General features: G+C 44.0%; 1 protein-coding gene across 2 annotated transcripts in view; it reads left to right on the forward strand.

The window, feature by feature from the left end:
• Window positions 1–15,494, forward strand: part of KCNN4 (potassium calcium-activated channel subfamily N member 4) — a 569,890-nt gene that overhangs the window by 305,290 nt on the left and 249,106 nt on the right. For both annotated transcript variants that reach the window (XM_069640748.1, XM_069640755.1), the window contains exon 3: window positions 7,875–8,281. In XM_069640748.1, the coding sequence (XP_069496849.1) occupies window positions 7,875–8,281 (407 nt within the window). The remainder of the gene's footprint in view (window positions 1–7,874; window positions 8,282–15,494) is intronic.

Below are 15,494 nucleotides of genomic sequence, written 5' to 3' on the forward strand. Positions count from 1 at the left end.
GAACATTGTTATTCATGATGTTGAAAACATTTGATTAGCGACTTAAAGCAACTTTATTGTTTTACATATTGTTATGGCAGACAATGTGGCCAGCCAACCTTAAGAGGAGAGCCATGTTAACGCAAGAGAAGGGAAGCCAGAGGGCACGGGGAGGAGGGGAGGAAGAAGGGCTAGCAGAGCCCAGGACACTTCGCCTGTAAAGGAAAATAATGGAAGTTGGAGATTCCTTTGTCTCTGTGTGTTCCTGGGGGTTGGGGTGCGGGGCCTTGAGGTGTGGGACCTCACCAAAGGGAGGCCAAACAGGAAGCAACACATATCAAGATAGACATCATGGATATAACCAAATCTTCAAATCGATGCTTTGTGTTGCTCGCTGTTGTGTCTGAGTAGAATGTGGAATGTATTGTGAGTAGAACTTGGGAAGTAATGGAATGGGGGAGTTCAGTGAAGATATGGAATAAAGTAGTTGAGACATGAAGGCTGTCTCCTGGCATTATTTAATGGAAATATGCCGACTGTAATGATGTAATAAGGTACACAACATTTGGCGATGAGGGGACCCTGGACTGATAACTAAAATGTAAACTGAACTGGAAACAGGATGACGAGCAAATAGACAGTAACGGGAAAACAGATGCAAACGTGAGTGGAAGTGAAATACTGTTGAATACAGAAAGACAGAAACAAAGATACAAATATACAATCGGTAAGACGCCCGGCACAGCATAATGTGTGATTGGCAACATGATGGAAAGTGATATCGCTTTGGACACAAGGTCTATGATGTTGGGATAAATGAACGTCATAAGATTGCATGTTAAATCATATTGGCAACAACAAGTGCCGCAAAGAAAGGACTTTGCAGGCAGTATGGTGATCCGACGTGGAATGTGGCCGTTGCATATGGACAGTTGCAAAATACAATATTAAAAAGATAACATGAGTTGTGGCAACATGTACAACATGGTTAAAGTTGCTTGAACAGAAAATGCATTTTTTTTATGGAATACAAAGGAATGTAGAATGTGACTTAGCAGGGCGCGAGGCACAGCACAACATGGAAGCAGGAGCGCTGTAAAGTTGAAACGCTCAGAGGAAAGGACCTCAGAGCGTGGGATAACGTGGCGCCATCTTTGCTTGTTCGAAGCAAATGACAAGAAGTGTCATAGCAACGCAGTGCAACGAGACGGAGATGAAACAAAAGTAAAAAAATAAATGAATCAGTAGAACGTTATAAAAGAAATAGCAGATGTAATAAGAGTGCATAAGAGTGCATCGCCTGCTGATATATCATCTGCTGATAGACAGAGTGATTGAAAGAACACATCACAGTGGCATTTTTTTACATAACGAAACGCTTAGAATTCTCAAGCCTAACGAAACGAAATAATTAAAGAGACAGAGTCAAAGAGAATTCTCACAGATAACGTCACATGGCCATTTTGGGTAAAATAATACTGTGTACAAACGTTGCCATGACAACGTAATGAATATGAACAAAATGTGCAGTTTGCAACGTCACACACTGAATGAGGAATAAAAGGCTGGCATCACACGACTGCTTACAAGAAGCTAAGAGTGCCAAAAAAATGACAACGGACATAAAACAAAATAAAACAAAGGACAGAAAAGGAACTGACCTTCAGTGCAACAAAACCTATGGAAGATGCCCTGTGCTTCATCAGTAAGAGATGCCATGTGCTTCATCAGTATTCACACATGATCGGTCGGAGGCAAAGAGAAACCTTAATACCGTCAGTACGTAATAGAGGAGCAAATATTAAAACAAGTGAAATACGATACTGAACTTATGTACTGTTAACACAAGCACTTGCTACAAAATTATTTCAACAGAGTCACCATAACTACCTAACAGGGGAACATTTTTCAATGCCCATACAAACATGTTCCAATGTTGATTGTTGAGCAATGGTACATTTGAAGGAAATTGTGCCACGAGTGACGTGGTGTAAACTTTGTTTGATAGTTAGCTCTGAAACCAGCTAAATTCAAGTGCCTATTCAAACTTGGAACTAAGGTTAGAGAAAGTGTATGATTACATGGTGCAAGAATTATGACAAGAAAGATGACAGCAAACAGTGGAATTAAGTGGAATTAAAGAATAGCAGAGAAAGAAAAGAAAAGGTACATAACCATAAAGAAAAAAAACAAGTCGTAAAGAATATTTGAAACCTAACGGAGAGACCTGGCCCTAAAACAATACATTCCTTGCACCATGCACAGTGGCATAGCTGGTGCATAGCTAACAACGGCGCAAGAGTACACTCAAAGCAGTAAGGTAGCACAGCACAGCCGATAACGGTGTAATATTTCAATACAAGGCAACTGATAAACTATTTCCACATAGAGGCCAAAGTGAGAAAAGACTACCTACCAATTGCATCTATAGCCAGATACATACAGCAACCTGCACTGTAAGGAAGAAGTCATTGGTTATCCGGTGCAAAAGCAACAAAATGGATTTGGACAAATGGAAACTGCACAGATGAGATAATTTATTGAACAACAAGGGAAATAACCTTGTACAATCAAGTAACAAGGGCAACAGTAGTGTGCATGAGTAGGTAACTGCTGATAAAGGAAAAGAGTGAAGTGACTGTCAGAAGGTAACCATGTTCCTGAATAACATAAGTGGGGATACAAGAACAGCCCAGGATAATGGGATTCCGGTGGATTACTTGCATTGTCCTGACCCATTCGTACTTGAGCCACATGAAGATCAAAGGCAACGGTGGCAGGAATGGATGGAGGAATTCGAGGTCTTTTTGAGAGCAGCAGGAAACCAGAATGCCTCAAACAAAATGGACATATTCTTTAATTTGGTAGGCAAGGAAGTGAAAAATGTGGTGATGAGCATACCGGCTCAGGAAAGAGCAACATATCAACAATTAATTTCTGCTGTTGATGAACATCTGGTGGTCCCTCCCAATAGGGACTATGAACGGTATGCCTTTAGCCAGTGCACACAGAGTCCACATAAAACAATTGACCAATGTGCATTATGGTTAAAGGGAAAGTCAATGTATTGTGAATTTGCAAGCTTTAATGATGATGAGGCTATTAGGCTGAGAATAATTGAAGGGTGTACGTCATCACAACTTCGGAGGCATCTTCTGAGAGTGCCTCTCCCGTTAAAAAAGGCCTGGAGTTGGCACGGGTCTATGAAAGAACTGAAAAGCAAGTGGCCAATGTGGAAAACAAAAATGGGTTGAATACCGTCACTGGTCACGGACAGATGCAATTCCGAGGTTAAAATCTGTTCACCTGGCAAAATGAGTCTAAAGGAACGAACCGACAAAACAGGAAATGTTATAGATGTGGAATGGATTTCCCACATAGAGATAGATGCCCAGCTGTTGGTCGGATATGTGTGGGATGTGGACAGAAAAATCAATTTTGGGTCATGTGCAAGTTGGGAGTCTCATCACTGACAACTTGGAGGTCTAGGCATGGGTGCTACCGAAGAGGATGGGTGGCACAGTGATATTTCCTAAGGCGAGATCATACTGGGAAAGAGGGAATATACAAACCAGTGCTAGTAGATCTGTGGAAATGCATCAGACCCAGCTGGGACGTGTCAAAGCAATAGAAACAAACCAAAGAGAAGATCCAGTTACAAAGCATTTTGAAAATGGGGGGGGGACATGGATTTGGATATGGAAGGAAGAAGGTTGCAGGTCGATGTAGATTGGACAACTCGCAAGAGAAGAATTGAAGGAACTCAGGTACCGATGAGTGAAAGTGAATCTGGATTGTGCAGGCAGAAACAACAAAGGAAGATGGGATCCAGATATGATCCAGAGTCATTCATGGTCAGGGTTTTCAAAAGACCCATAGTAAATGTTGTGAAAAGTGATGGTGTAGTAACAGGGGATATTTTGCTCTTCCATGCAATGTTCCAGGATGAATTGGAAGGAGAAACATCTGAGGAAGGGAGAAATGAAGGGCATGTTGGTCTCATGTCACAGGATAACTCAAATAGAGAGCTGTATGTGGAAAGGAGAATTGAAGAACCTGTTGGTCTCCTGTCACTTAAAGATTCTGGACATTCAGCAACTTGTTTGCATGGCAATGGTCACCCGCAAAGGTCTATACGAAAGCCCTTAAGTCTTATTGAGCAAATGTAGAGGTGACCCTGTCAGGCCAATGTGGGAGTGAACTTCTATGATAAGCTAGGGGGAGGTGTTGTGTCCGAGTAGAATGTGGAATGTATTGTGAGTAGAACCTGGGAAGTAATGGAATGGGGGAGTTCAGTGAAGATATGGAATAAAGGAGTTGAGACATGAAGGCTGTCTCCTGGCATTATTTAATGGAAACATGGTGACTGTAATGATGTAATAAGGTACACAACACTCACTTTAACTTGCACAGATTTGCAACCTGAGCACCTTAAAGAGGCTGTGTGTGTGTCTGCCTAGCTGTGACTTGGGAAACGGACAGTGCTTGAATGTCCGGCTTGAGCCAGTTCTATATTTGGCTCAGGAGAAAGACAAATGGTCAAGGATGCATGGAGCAGCAGCGGTGTGATGGGCTGGTAGTTGCCCGATCTAGCACTGAGCAGGGCCGACTGCGCTGTGTTGTCGCTGTGGCCGGCATTTGTGAGCCAAGATTTTTTGGACCCTGGCACTTATTTATTTACAAAGTAAGCACTGCCATTATCGTAGGCTGATAGCCCTTAACCAGCTGGTACAGCCCACCAGCTAGGGATGTATCAGCATAGGCATCAGTAATTAGCCTACCTATGCATGTTACAATGTCTGAAACCATAGACAGTACTGTCCCCTTTTATCAGTAACCAACTAGTCATGCGCATTGTAATGCTGTCACTAGGCATAGTTGAAGGTGGCATTGTGTTGCAGTGCACATAGTGATGTCATGGAACATGGTTAACAATGTTTTGGGCTGTGCCTAGAATAGCAGGACCATGAGTCATTGATAAAACTGTTTTCCCATTGGTCTGTGCAAATATAGTACATAGCATTGTGGGGGCATGGGACATTGTTAAAGCTGCCTTCTCAGCAGTGTGCACAGAGATGTCATATTCTAAAGTATTGTTAACATCACCAAATGTGCCTTACCATTGTCCAGGCCCTGAATGTATATTGCATTGGAGCTAAGTTGGTCATGGTAAAGGATGCACCATTACTCATGGCATTCATGGACCCGTCAGCCACCTTGCATCTTGTGTTGCACTGGAGGATTCCTGTGTGCTTATTGCAATCCATAAGGGTTTGGAAGTGGTTGTCAGCTTTGGAAGGGAGAGCATTGTCACTGGCTGCATCGCGGGTGGTGGGTGCATCCCTGGAGGGTTGAGACAAGTATGTGCTGCTGGGCTGTGATCTTATGCATTCCTGGTTTACAGGAAATGCTTATGAAAGAAAAGCCAGAGATGCTCGATGCGGGTTTGTGAAGACTTTCACTTCTATCTTAGCCTCATTACAGGTCGGGCGGTCCGGAATTAACATTGGCGGTAAACCCGCCGCCACTGTTAATTCCGGTCGTAATGCCCTGGTATTTCCAGGAGTCACGGAGGCGGAATGGTAATACGAGTCTGGCGGTAACCGAGGCGGTTTTACCGCCTCGGTTACCATCGACTCGTAATGAGGCCCACTGTTGTCTTGAGGACACATATGCCTATTGCCTTGCAAGTGATAGTTAATGAACATGAATCTTGTACGAAGATGGCTCAATGAAAGTTAATGTCACAAAATCTCCTTGAACGGCAAGCCCATCTTCATACACAATTATCATGTTGACGGGCCAGATTTGACAAACAGAAATACATTTGAATTTTTGGGAGTCATATTTGCGGCAAACCTGAAAGGCAAAGCCCATGTGCGTAAACAGGTGGGGAGAAGGTCTCAAGCAGTTTCAATCATTTCATGAAGAGCAAGGGTGGACCGGTAACCAAGGGTGACCCTGGCAATGTTTTCCAAAATGGCCCCATATTACACAATGTGAGCCAGCCTAACCCGTCTAAGTAGAATTTGCTTAGGTGGCGGATTCTCCCACAGGAACATTTTGAAAAAATGGGTCCATGTAGTGAATTTCGAAGCAAATGTGTCCCTAAATAAGTATTAGAAAGTAATTAAACATAAAGTAAACCGACAAATCATTTGCAAGAGTGAGGAATACCATCCTAGAAGCTTTATAACAAATTCTTTGCTTTAAAGGGGCAGGGTAAGAGGAACAGAAAAGCAAGACATGCATAATTAAGAGGTCCATGATGTATCAGCTCACCGCAAAATTTCCCGACTTCACTGATGAAGAATTCTGAACGCCAACCTTTGGAGAGTATTGTTAAGGCATATCAAGAACAACCCCTAGCTTTGAACGGTGCATCTTTCTGGGGCTTCCAAGATTCAACCCCACCCCTTCAAATTGAAAATTAATTTTGTAGAACGTTGCTTGCCTTATCGAAACGTGCACTGTCCATATTTAAGGCATGCATTTCGAGTTAGGGTTAGAGTATCTTTCGGAATTTGTCAAGACGAACCCCTGCATTGTTCTGGATAGTGATATGATGGCTTTAGCATACAGGGTTGCCCAAATCAAATTATTCTGTGTCTCTTAGTAGGTCGTTATTCTAGCGGGGTAGCTTGGCTAACAAACATCTGAAAACACCCTAGAGACATTGTTTGGATTGGTTTAATAGGCCTAAAACCAGAGTTTTAAATCCCTGACAATGGTCCACCGGTGCTTATATGACACGAACCCAGCATACCTTAAAAAGGAATTCAAATGGTACGAACCAAGCCGCAGCTTAAGATCTGCTAAACAAGGTCTCCTTGAACCCGTTCATGCCAGAACAAAAGCCACAGGCCTAGGTAGGGCTTTTCCCACCAAAGCCATCTCCCTTTGGAACGAGCTACCTTGCAACATCCGACTAGAAAGAAATCTCCAATCTTTTTAAAAAACAGCTGAAAACCACCCTTTTCAGGTAACCTGCCACTATACTGCTCAACTCTATTGAATCCTTCCTTCTTTTTGTTCTAGTCCTGTGCCCTTTCGTCTTCGTGTACTTGTCGCGCCCTGATGCTTGCGAGCTTCGGCATGTTATAAATATATAAAAGAATAATTAACAGGATCTATAAAACAGTTGCAAAGATGCAAGATTCAGCACGCTCCCTATAGAAACAGTTATAGGATTCTGGGCATGGAAAGATCCCAATGATTGTTGTTGGTCATTTTGTCGCAGTGTTTATCATGAGACGAGGAGGACGACTATTCTTTTAATTCTCAGAAAGTTGAATTATATGCAGTGTAGCTATCCTCTTTTTGATCTGTTAATGGCCATTGATAAATATACTACGTGGACACTGGAACAATTTCTTCCCAGGCCGGTAGTATTGAAAATTAGAGCAATGAAGGTTCTAATGATCCCAGAATGCTAATCTGTGATAGATATTGATTTTGCGCACCTTGTGGCTCCTTCTGCCTGTTATGATGCTCATTGGTTCTTGGGTGTGTTTTCCCTTCCTGGTGTATGCTTTTGTTAATCGTCTGTCTGTGATATATTGTTCAGATCTTTTTCACAATTAGTTTTATGTATGAATTTGTTTAATCTGAAATAAACTGGAAGTGACAGTACCAACCCCAGCATATTGTAATGCGATGCCAATAGTCACAAGAAAAGCAGCATAACAAAATGAATATTGGCTGAAGACGCCAAAATCGAATCAAATATTTTAATCAGCAGAGATCACATAGGTATTGTACATAACATAGCAATGTACTTGCAATCCAAAATGTTACTCAAGCCGAGATTTGCAATGAAGAATCTATGATTGATTTTAGCTCTTATACCTTTGCCTTTAAATCCATCTTTTATTCCCCCCCCCTTCTGCATGCAGCTTTTCATGAACGACAACTCGCTGGAAGATTGGCAGATTGCGGTGAATGTTAAGAAGATGGGTTGGATACTGTTGGAACTCCTAGTGTGCTCGGTCCACCCGTTCCCGACAGCCGACAACTGTGTTGCGCAGGACAATTCCTCCGTCTCGACCTTCCTTTCGGATGCTGACATCTTCCTCTCCATCCTGATGTTCCTGCGCATCTATCTTCTCCCCAGGACTATCCTTCTGCACAGCCGTGTACTGGTGGATGCTTCGTACCGCAGTATAGGCTCCCTCAACAAGATCAAATTCCAGTACCAGTTTGTATTGAAAATCCTGATGAACACCTACCCGGGTCGCATGCTGCTCATCCTGACTGTAGGGCTCTGGGTAATTGCATCATGGACTCTCTCTGTCTGCGAGAGGTAAGAAACTGGGTTTATGTGTGTCATATGGCGCTGCCAACATGCTGTTACATCCCCAGGCATGTGTCAAGCGGCCTGTGCTAAGGATCATCTTTGCCTCCAGCAATCATTTGCAACCTTCGGTTTCAGCCAGGTCGGGTGTACCCGGCATGTGACTGGGGTTTCTCCAATTTGTTAGCAATTTCACTTTCACAAAGACTGACCCCACACTTGTTTGATTTATTTTGTTAGTTTGATTTTACTTATATATCATTTTCAACAAAAACACCATACAAAATTAATGAATAATTTGATTTGATGACAAGCAATACACAGAGACAGAACACCGAGGAAACAGAGCAAAGGGATACCAGAGCAGAAGTAAAATGATATGATGGTCAACAAAAACAGTCAATAATGAAGGTCCAGCAAAAAAATGCAATTTGCAAAACCAAATCAGGCCATTCCCTACACAAACATAGATAGATGACAAAGTGAATAGGGGGCCAATCAAATGATGCTACACTTACAAAACATTACATAATATTTGTTTTAAGCTGTGTTTTTGTCATTTTTACAGAGGGCATCAAGTTAAGTGTTGTACGTTAAGGAGTACCTTTGTTTTAACTATTCTTTCACGTTGTGTATTTCTTGCTACCTCAACCACTTTTTAGGCCCTACCTCCTATTATGACTTTGTGTAGTCCAGCCTTTTAGCCCTGGTTACCTATTCCTTAAGGCACTGCATTTCTTTCTATTTGTAATCCTGTTTTTCCTATTACGAGAGAAAAGTTGCAACCTGATATTTTTGTCTTCCCTCTAATAAACCTGCTGAGATGGACACAAATTCCACAAATCACCCTGAGACTGTTGCAATTTCCTGCACTCTCCCTCAGAGAGATACAATTAGTAGTAAATCTCCCTAGAAAAGTTCACACGAAATTTCTCAGTAATGTGTACAATTAACATGTACGGCCACAACACCAGTATGGCGGTGCAGGTAAAAGTGATGGTAAAGTGGCAGTAATTCTGTTACTGCCACTTTACAGCTGCATTACCGTGCAGCCGTACTTTGAGTTTGGTGGTATTGTGGAAGATGTACCTCCAGCAAAAAGCCCTATGGCATCGAAAATGAGGAATTATTTTTTATTTCTTTTATTTTAAGGCGCTTATACATCAAGTAAATTGTGTTTCAAAGTGCACACAGGGCAACAGGGAGGGAACATGGGAATGAAAATCAAATATAACAATGAAAGATGGGGCAGACCTACTAGGCCTTGTGAGCATTAAGAACGTGCAAGTACAGAGAGAGAGAAGGGATGAGGGAGTGGGGGGTAAGTGCTAGCGAGTGAGCAGCTGTAAGTGCCTAGGGGAGTGTTCAACCACCAATAAATAAGTGCAGGCTTGTGGTGGCATAGGGCAGTGGGTGCCAAGGCAAAGTGCTGGGAGGGGTGGAGGCTGTAGGTGATTGGTTGTGGGAGGCCAGGGCGCATGAGGACACATAAGGGGCCTGGTCACCAATATCAGCATCTGTGGGATTTAGCAGATGAGGGAGGAAGATAAGGAGGAGGTGAAAAGGAAAGTCTTCAGGAGCTTCTGGAATTTGAGGAGATCCGGCTCAAGACAAAAGAAGGGGGAAGCTGTTCCATAGGAGAGAGCCTGCTGAGCAAAGAGATCGGCCACCAGCTCGCTGTTTAGCGAAGCACTTAACACACAGAGTTGGTGCAGAAGGAACATAAAGATCTAGAGGGAGAGTAATTAGTGGTTCTAAGTGTTTATAACAACACATTAATATCTAAAACCTTTTTAAAATGGGGGTGTCCCCCCAAGCTACCTGTTTCCCGAGCTTTATTACCCCACCTCAACCTCCCCCCACACCCTTTTTAATCCCTTACCCCATCCCCATATATACTTTTAACCCAACATTTGACATTTATTCATTATTTATTTGTTGTTATTAAAGTGTTTAGTTATTTATATTCCGTTATAATCACTGTATACCGTATTTAGTGAGGGCACGTTGTAGATAGCATGCCCCCCTCCAAACCCCCTAGATAGCATTGAGGATGATTCATTTGAATTTGATCCTTGCAGCAACCGGGAGCCAGTGGAGAGCTTTTAGGACTGGAGAGATGCAGTCCCTGGGCTTGAGGCCAAGCAAAAGTCTTGCAGCCCTATTCTGTATTTGCTGATGGGGTCATAGAAAAGAAGAGGGAAGATTAATGGAAAGGATATTGCAGTAGTCTAGCCTAGAGAGAACCAGAGCTCTGGAGACATTGAGCTTCTGGGGGAAAGTGAAGAAAGGAAGAATTCCTTTGAGGAAGTGGAGTTGAAAGTGGGACTTCTTGGCAAAGTCCTGAATGTGAGGGATGAAGGAAAGAGAGGAGTCAAAGATTAGTGGAAGGTTTCTGGCTTCAGATGAAGGAGAAGGGGAGAGCCCATAGAAGGTGGCCAGAGTAAGGGACAGAAAGAGGCAGCAGGAGTCCCTTTAAGAAGGATCTCAGACTTTCTGGCATTGAGGCAGAAGTACACCAAAACTAGATGACAGATAGGCAGTCAGGAATGATGGAAGAAGTAAGAAGAGGATCAGAGGGAAGTTTGAAGAAGAGTTGTGTGTCATCTGCATAACACTGGAAGTTTGGGGGGAAGGTAAAAATGAAGTGTGCAAGCGGAGCAAGGTAGTTGTTAAAGTGCCAGGGAGAAAGGTTGGAGACCTGGGGGACGCAGCAAGTGAAGATAGAGGTGGGGGAGGAGAAAGAGCCCAGAATGTATTTATTTATTTATTTGTATAGCGCACCTAAACCAGGGGTATCTGGGCGCATTCTTAATATCAACCGTTACAGTGCAGAAAGAATTCACAATACAATATTGCATACAAGATGGTTGTGAGGAATGAGTCATTACAATACAGTAGGTGCAGGTAGTTACAAGGATATATCAGTTCAGTAGGTAGATAGCAATACATATTGTGAATGGCAATACAAAGAATACAAAGAATTACCTGGGATGGATGGTCACTGAGGAAGGAGGTAAGCCAGCCCAGTGCCCGCTCTGAGATACCTAGGGTATCGCAGAGATGTTTTTTGAGGTAGGAGTGGTTGACCGTATCAAATGCAGAGGAGAGATCAAGTAGAATGAGAACAGCTGGAGAGTTGGAATCATGGGTGTTCAGAAGAACATTTTCCGTGCCTCTGGATACTAAGAATCCAGATTGATGGTTGTGGAAGCAACCAACAACTTCTGTCTGCTGGGTAAGTTGCGGAAGACCAGCTTCTCCAAGAGTTTCCCAAGGAAGGGAGTGATAGATTTGGGGCGGTAGTTGGCTGGGCAAGAGAGGTCTGCAGAAGGTTTTATCATGAGGGGCACAAAAAGCAGTGCTTGAGGGAGGAGGGGAAAGATCCAGTAGCAAAAGAGTGGTTGCAGAAATCCACGAGTGCAGGTGCAATGGAGACAATATTGTCCTTAATGGTTCTGGAGGAGCAGGGGGAAACCTGTTTGGAAGAGACCATCATGGAGCGAACCACTCTGGTGTCCTCCTCAGGTGTGATAGGAGAGAGGGAGGAGAGAAAGGCAGATGGAGGATTGGAGGCCGTTGGAGGCAAGGGGGTTGGGAGAAAAGGGGAGGGGGAGAGGGACGCAAGGGTGCTCAGGATGTCCTGAGTTTTTACAGTGAAGTGTGTGGCCAGTGAGGGAAGAGGTGAGGAGGAGACTGCAGAGCATTTGGCTAGTTCCCTGCAGATTGTACAGCATTCAGCCGTGTTGTTGAATGCTCCAGAGACACAAGCCTGGATGTGGGCACTTTTCTTGGTGCAGTTAGAGAGTCTGTATTGCCTTTGGAGCAGGCGACATGCCAGTTTGTCAGAGGGTGAGCCTGAGGTCTACCACTTCCGTTCCACAGCTCTGCACTTGCGTTTCAGGGCTGAAAGTGTAGAGTCGAATAAAGTGTTATGCTTAAAAGCATGTTTAAGGTGGATCTGCATGACTGGGGAAAAAATTGCAAGGGTGTTAGAAATGGCAAGATGGAGGTTGCTGAGAGCAGAGTCAGAGGTAGAGTCTGTGGGGAAAGCGGGGTGGGTAAAGGCAGCAGCTGACACTCGTTTCATCAGACAGATGTTCGTGTACGAGGTTGGCATGGCTGGGGGAGAGGACCCATGTGAGAGGAGAGGAGAGAGTAGTCTGACCAGGAGAGTGGGGTGAAAAATATAGTGTCCAATCTATGGACACTCCCATCCCTGCACACCTTAATGCTGATAAAATAATCTGCTAAATTCTTAGTTCAAATTAACAGAATTAGAATGATTATGATAACTTATCAAATATTAAGAATTGCCCTCCCCTCACGAATTTGGGTGGCCAAAACTAGAAGGTTAAACATATAATGGTGTAAACAGCTTCAATTCTGAGGGTTGGTCGCCCACATCTACTTACAATGGCTTGAGGCACGCTCACAGTATACTATAGGATTTACTCTGTAAACCTTCTGGCATATTAACCGCGTGGAGTTCGGATGAGGCACATAAACTACCATCATGGTGATATGTAATCGTATGTACATAAGGAAAAGTTATATGTAAGATATTGGGTTTGTTTATGTTTCTATCTGCAGTTTTCTGCTCCGGAGAAGGCGAATACATCCCTGAAACCCATTGAGCGCTTGTAGCTGCCATTTGAATAATGAAGAACAAAGAACATTTGATGATTCAAACGGAATTCTTAATATTTTATATGTTATCGTAATAATTCTAATTTTGTTAATTTGAACTAAGAATTCTGCAGATTTTTCATCAGCATTAAGGTGTGCAGGGAATGGCAGTGTCCATAGATTGGACACTCTGTTTCATATTTTGGTACTGCTCCACGTCAGGACCGGTATTTCTCCCCTGCACCCATACACTCATTAAACAATTGAATGCTTATTTTTTATAGATGCATTAGGTGTGCAATGCCTCTGGTATATTACAGGAGAGTGGGAGTGGGGTGATCAGCGAGGTGGAGAGTGAAAGATCTGTGTGGATGAAGGCAGGGTGAGTGTGGTGCAGAGATCATGGAAGAGAGTGGATGCCGTGATTAAGGAGTCAAAGTGTATGTTAAAATCACCCATGAGGAGGAGTTTAGTGGTGGTTGTGAGGAGAGCAGAGGAGAAATCAGCACTTTCAGAGAGGAACAGGGTAGTGGAGCCAGGTGGCCTGTAGATGATGGCAATGGTCAGAGAGGAGGTGGGAGAGATGGTGGCCAACTTGCAAACCAAGCTCTCTCAGGAAGAGTAAGGCTGGGTGGGTATGAGGGAAAAAGACACCCACTAAGGGAAGATAAGAGCAACCCCACCACTTGCACAGTTAGGGCGAGGCTTGGAGATGATCTTATAGCCATCAGGGGAAGGGAGAAAGCCAAACTGACCGAATTTGTTTGTACGAATGAAACATTTGACCGAATTCGGCCAGTACCATTCGTACGAAGCCAAAAATACTGAACATGGCGAGCAGGGGTTGTGGGGTGTCCCCCGCTTCCCATGTTTGGTATTTTTGGCTTGGGGGTTGCAGGGCTGTCCCCGTTCCTCCTCATCTTTGGAAGCGGGGGACCCAAAAACAAAACCATAAAAAAGAACAAAAAAAGACAAAGGGACCCTGGAGCGTCCGATCCGACCGTGTTATAGGGACGGAACTGATGTTGCAGGGGTATAGGAGAGGCGGTGGTGGCCAACAAAAAGGTATGTTGCTGGGGGGTTGAATTTGGGTGGTTTAATCATTTTTGGGTTGTTTTACTGAAGTTGAATTGCAGCAAAATTGACTACAGTGAATTCTGCCACGATTCTTTCCACTTTGGTAAAACATCCCAAAATCAATCAAAAGCAGTGACTAAGCTGGCCTTGAACAATGTCTCGGTAAGAGCAAGGATATCGAGGTCAAGGTCTTCAAGAAAGAGGCAGATGTTGGCAGAGTGTTTGATGGCAGAACGTGCATTAAGCGTGGCTAGATGCAAGAGGTCCCCACCTTTGAAGGTTTTCCGTGGCGGGGTAAAGGGGCATGGTACACCAGTCGGATGGGGGTGGGGGGAGAGAGAGTGGAAGAAGGAGTAGCAGGAGTGGGGAGGAAGTTAATGAAGGACAGCAGGCACCGGTCATAGATGAGGAGGTTGGGTTGGGGACCCTGAACCAAGAAAGTGCCAGTGTGATAGACATTTAAGATGCACCTAAATGATGCAAAGCCCAAGAAGACTCCCCATTTAGTGCCATCATTAATGGATGAGGATGTAGGAGGAGAGAGAGTACAGATGAGATGCGGAGTCCAAAGATCTGGAGAGAGGACAGAGAAGGGGATATCAGTAAAGATCTGTCTGGAAGTTGCGCTGCAATAGGTGTCAGTAATTGGTAGGCCAGGGTTAGTGGTCAGGATATCTTTTTAAAGCTTTTTTTCTTCCAGACTTTGTGAGGGATGGAGGGTAGGTGATAGTGTAGCAGTTAGAAAAGATAGGGGAGATGGTGAGTGACATAGGGGTGGAGGATAGGAGGAAGAAAGAGGAGGGGCTGCAAAGCACAGTACGAGCACAGACCCACCAGGCGGCCTAGTAGCACTGGATACCAATCAAAGCACACAAAGCACATGCGAGGGCACCTAAGTACGATTTTTGATACAAGGCACACTGAACACACAAAACAAAATTGGCAGCACAGATGTAAGGGCACCTACATTCAATTGTTGATACAAGGCAACGAAATTGGCAGCACAGATGTAAGGGCACCTACATTCGATTGTTGATACAAGGCAATGAAATTGGCAGCACAGATTTAAGGGCACCTACATTCGATTGTTGATACAAGGCACTCTGAGCACTGTGAGAAACCAAAGGGTGTCTCACCTACTAGAAACCGGGGATCTCTCTCTCAGGTAGACAGGGCACAGCCATCATCTTTGGATCCAGACCCTGGGGGTGGACCGGTGTAGGAGGATCACCTGGCTGAGGGGTAATCGTGGGAGTGGGGGTAAGGCGACCGATGGCAAGACGTGGTATTCCCCTCTTTCCCATACACATGACCCCTCCTATTTCATAGGATTCTCTCTAATGTCCCAAATCTCCCCCCTTTTCCACACAAACACTAGGATGAGGAAGAGGGTCACTGAGAGTAACAAGGCTAACCGTTACGTATCCCTTTAGACATATCCCGCTAATCTGTGCAGGCAAAGTCTGGCACTGGACTTTAATCGCATACATCTGATATCCATTAGCTCTCCCCACAC

The sequence above is a fragment of the Ambystoma mexicanum genome, chromosome 1q (assembly GCF_040938575.1).
Source record: "Ambystoma mexicanum isolate Mex_15411 chromosome 1q, UKY_AmexF1_1, whole genome shotgun sequence".
NCBI classification, from domain to species: Eukaryota; Metazoa; Chordata; class Amphibia; order Caudata; family Ambystomatidae; genus Ambystoma; species Ambystoma mexicanum.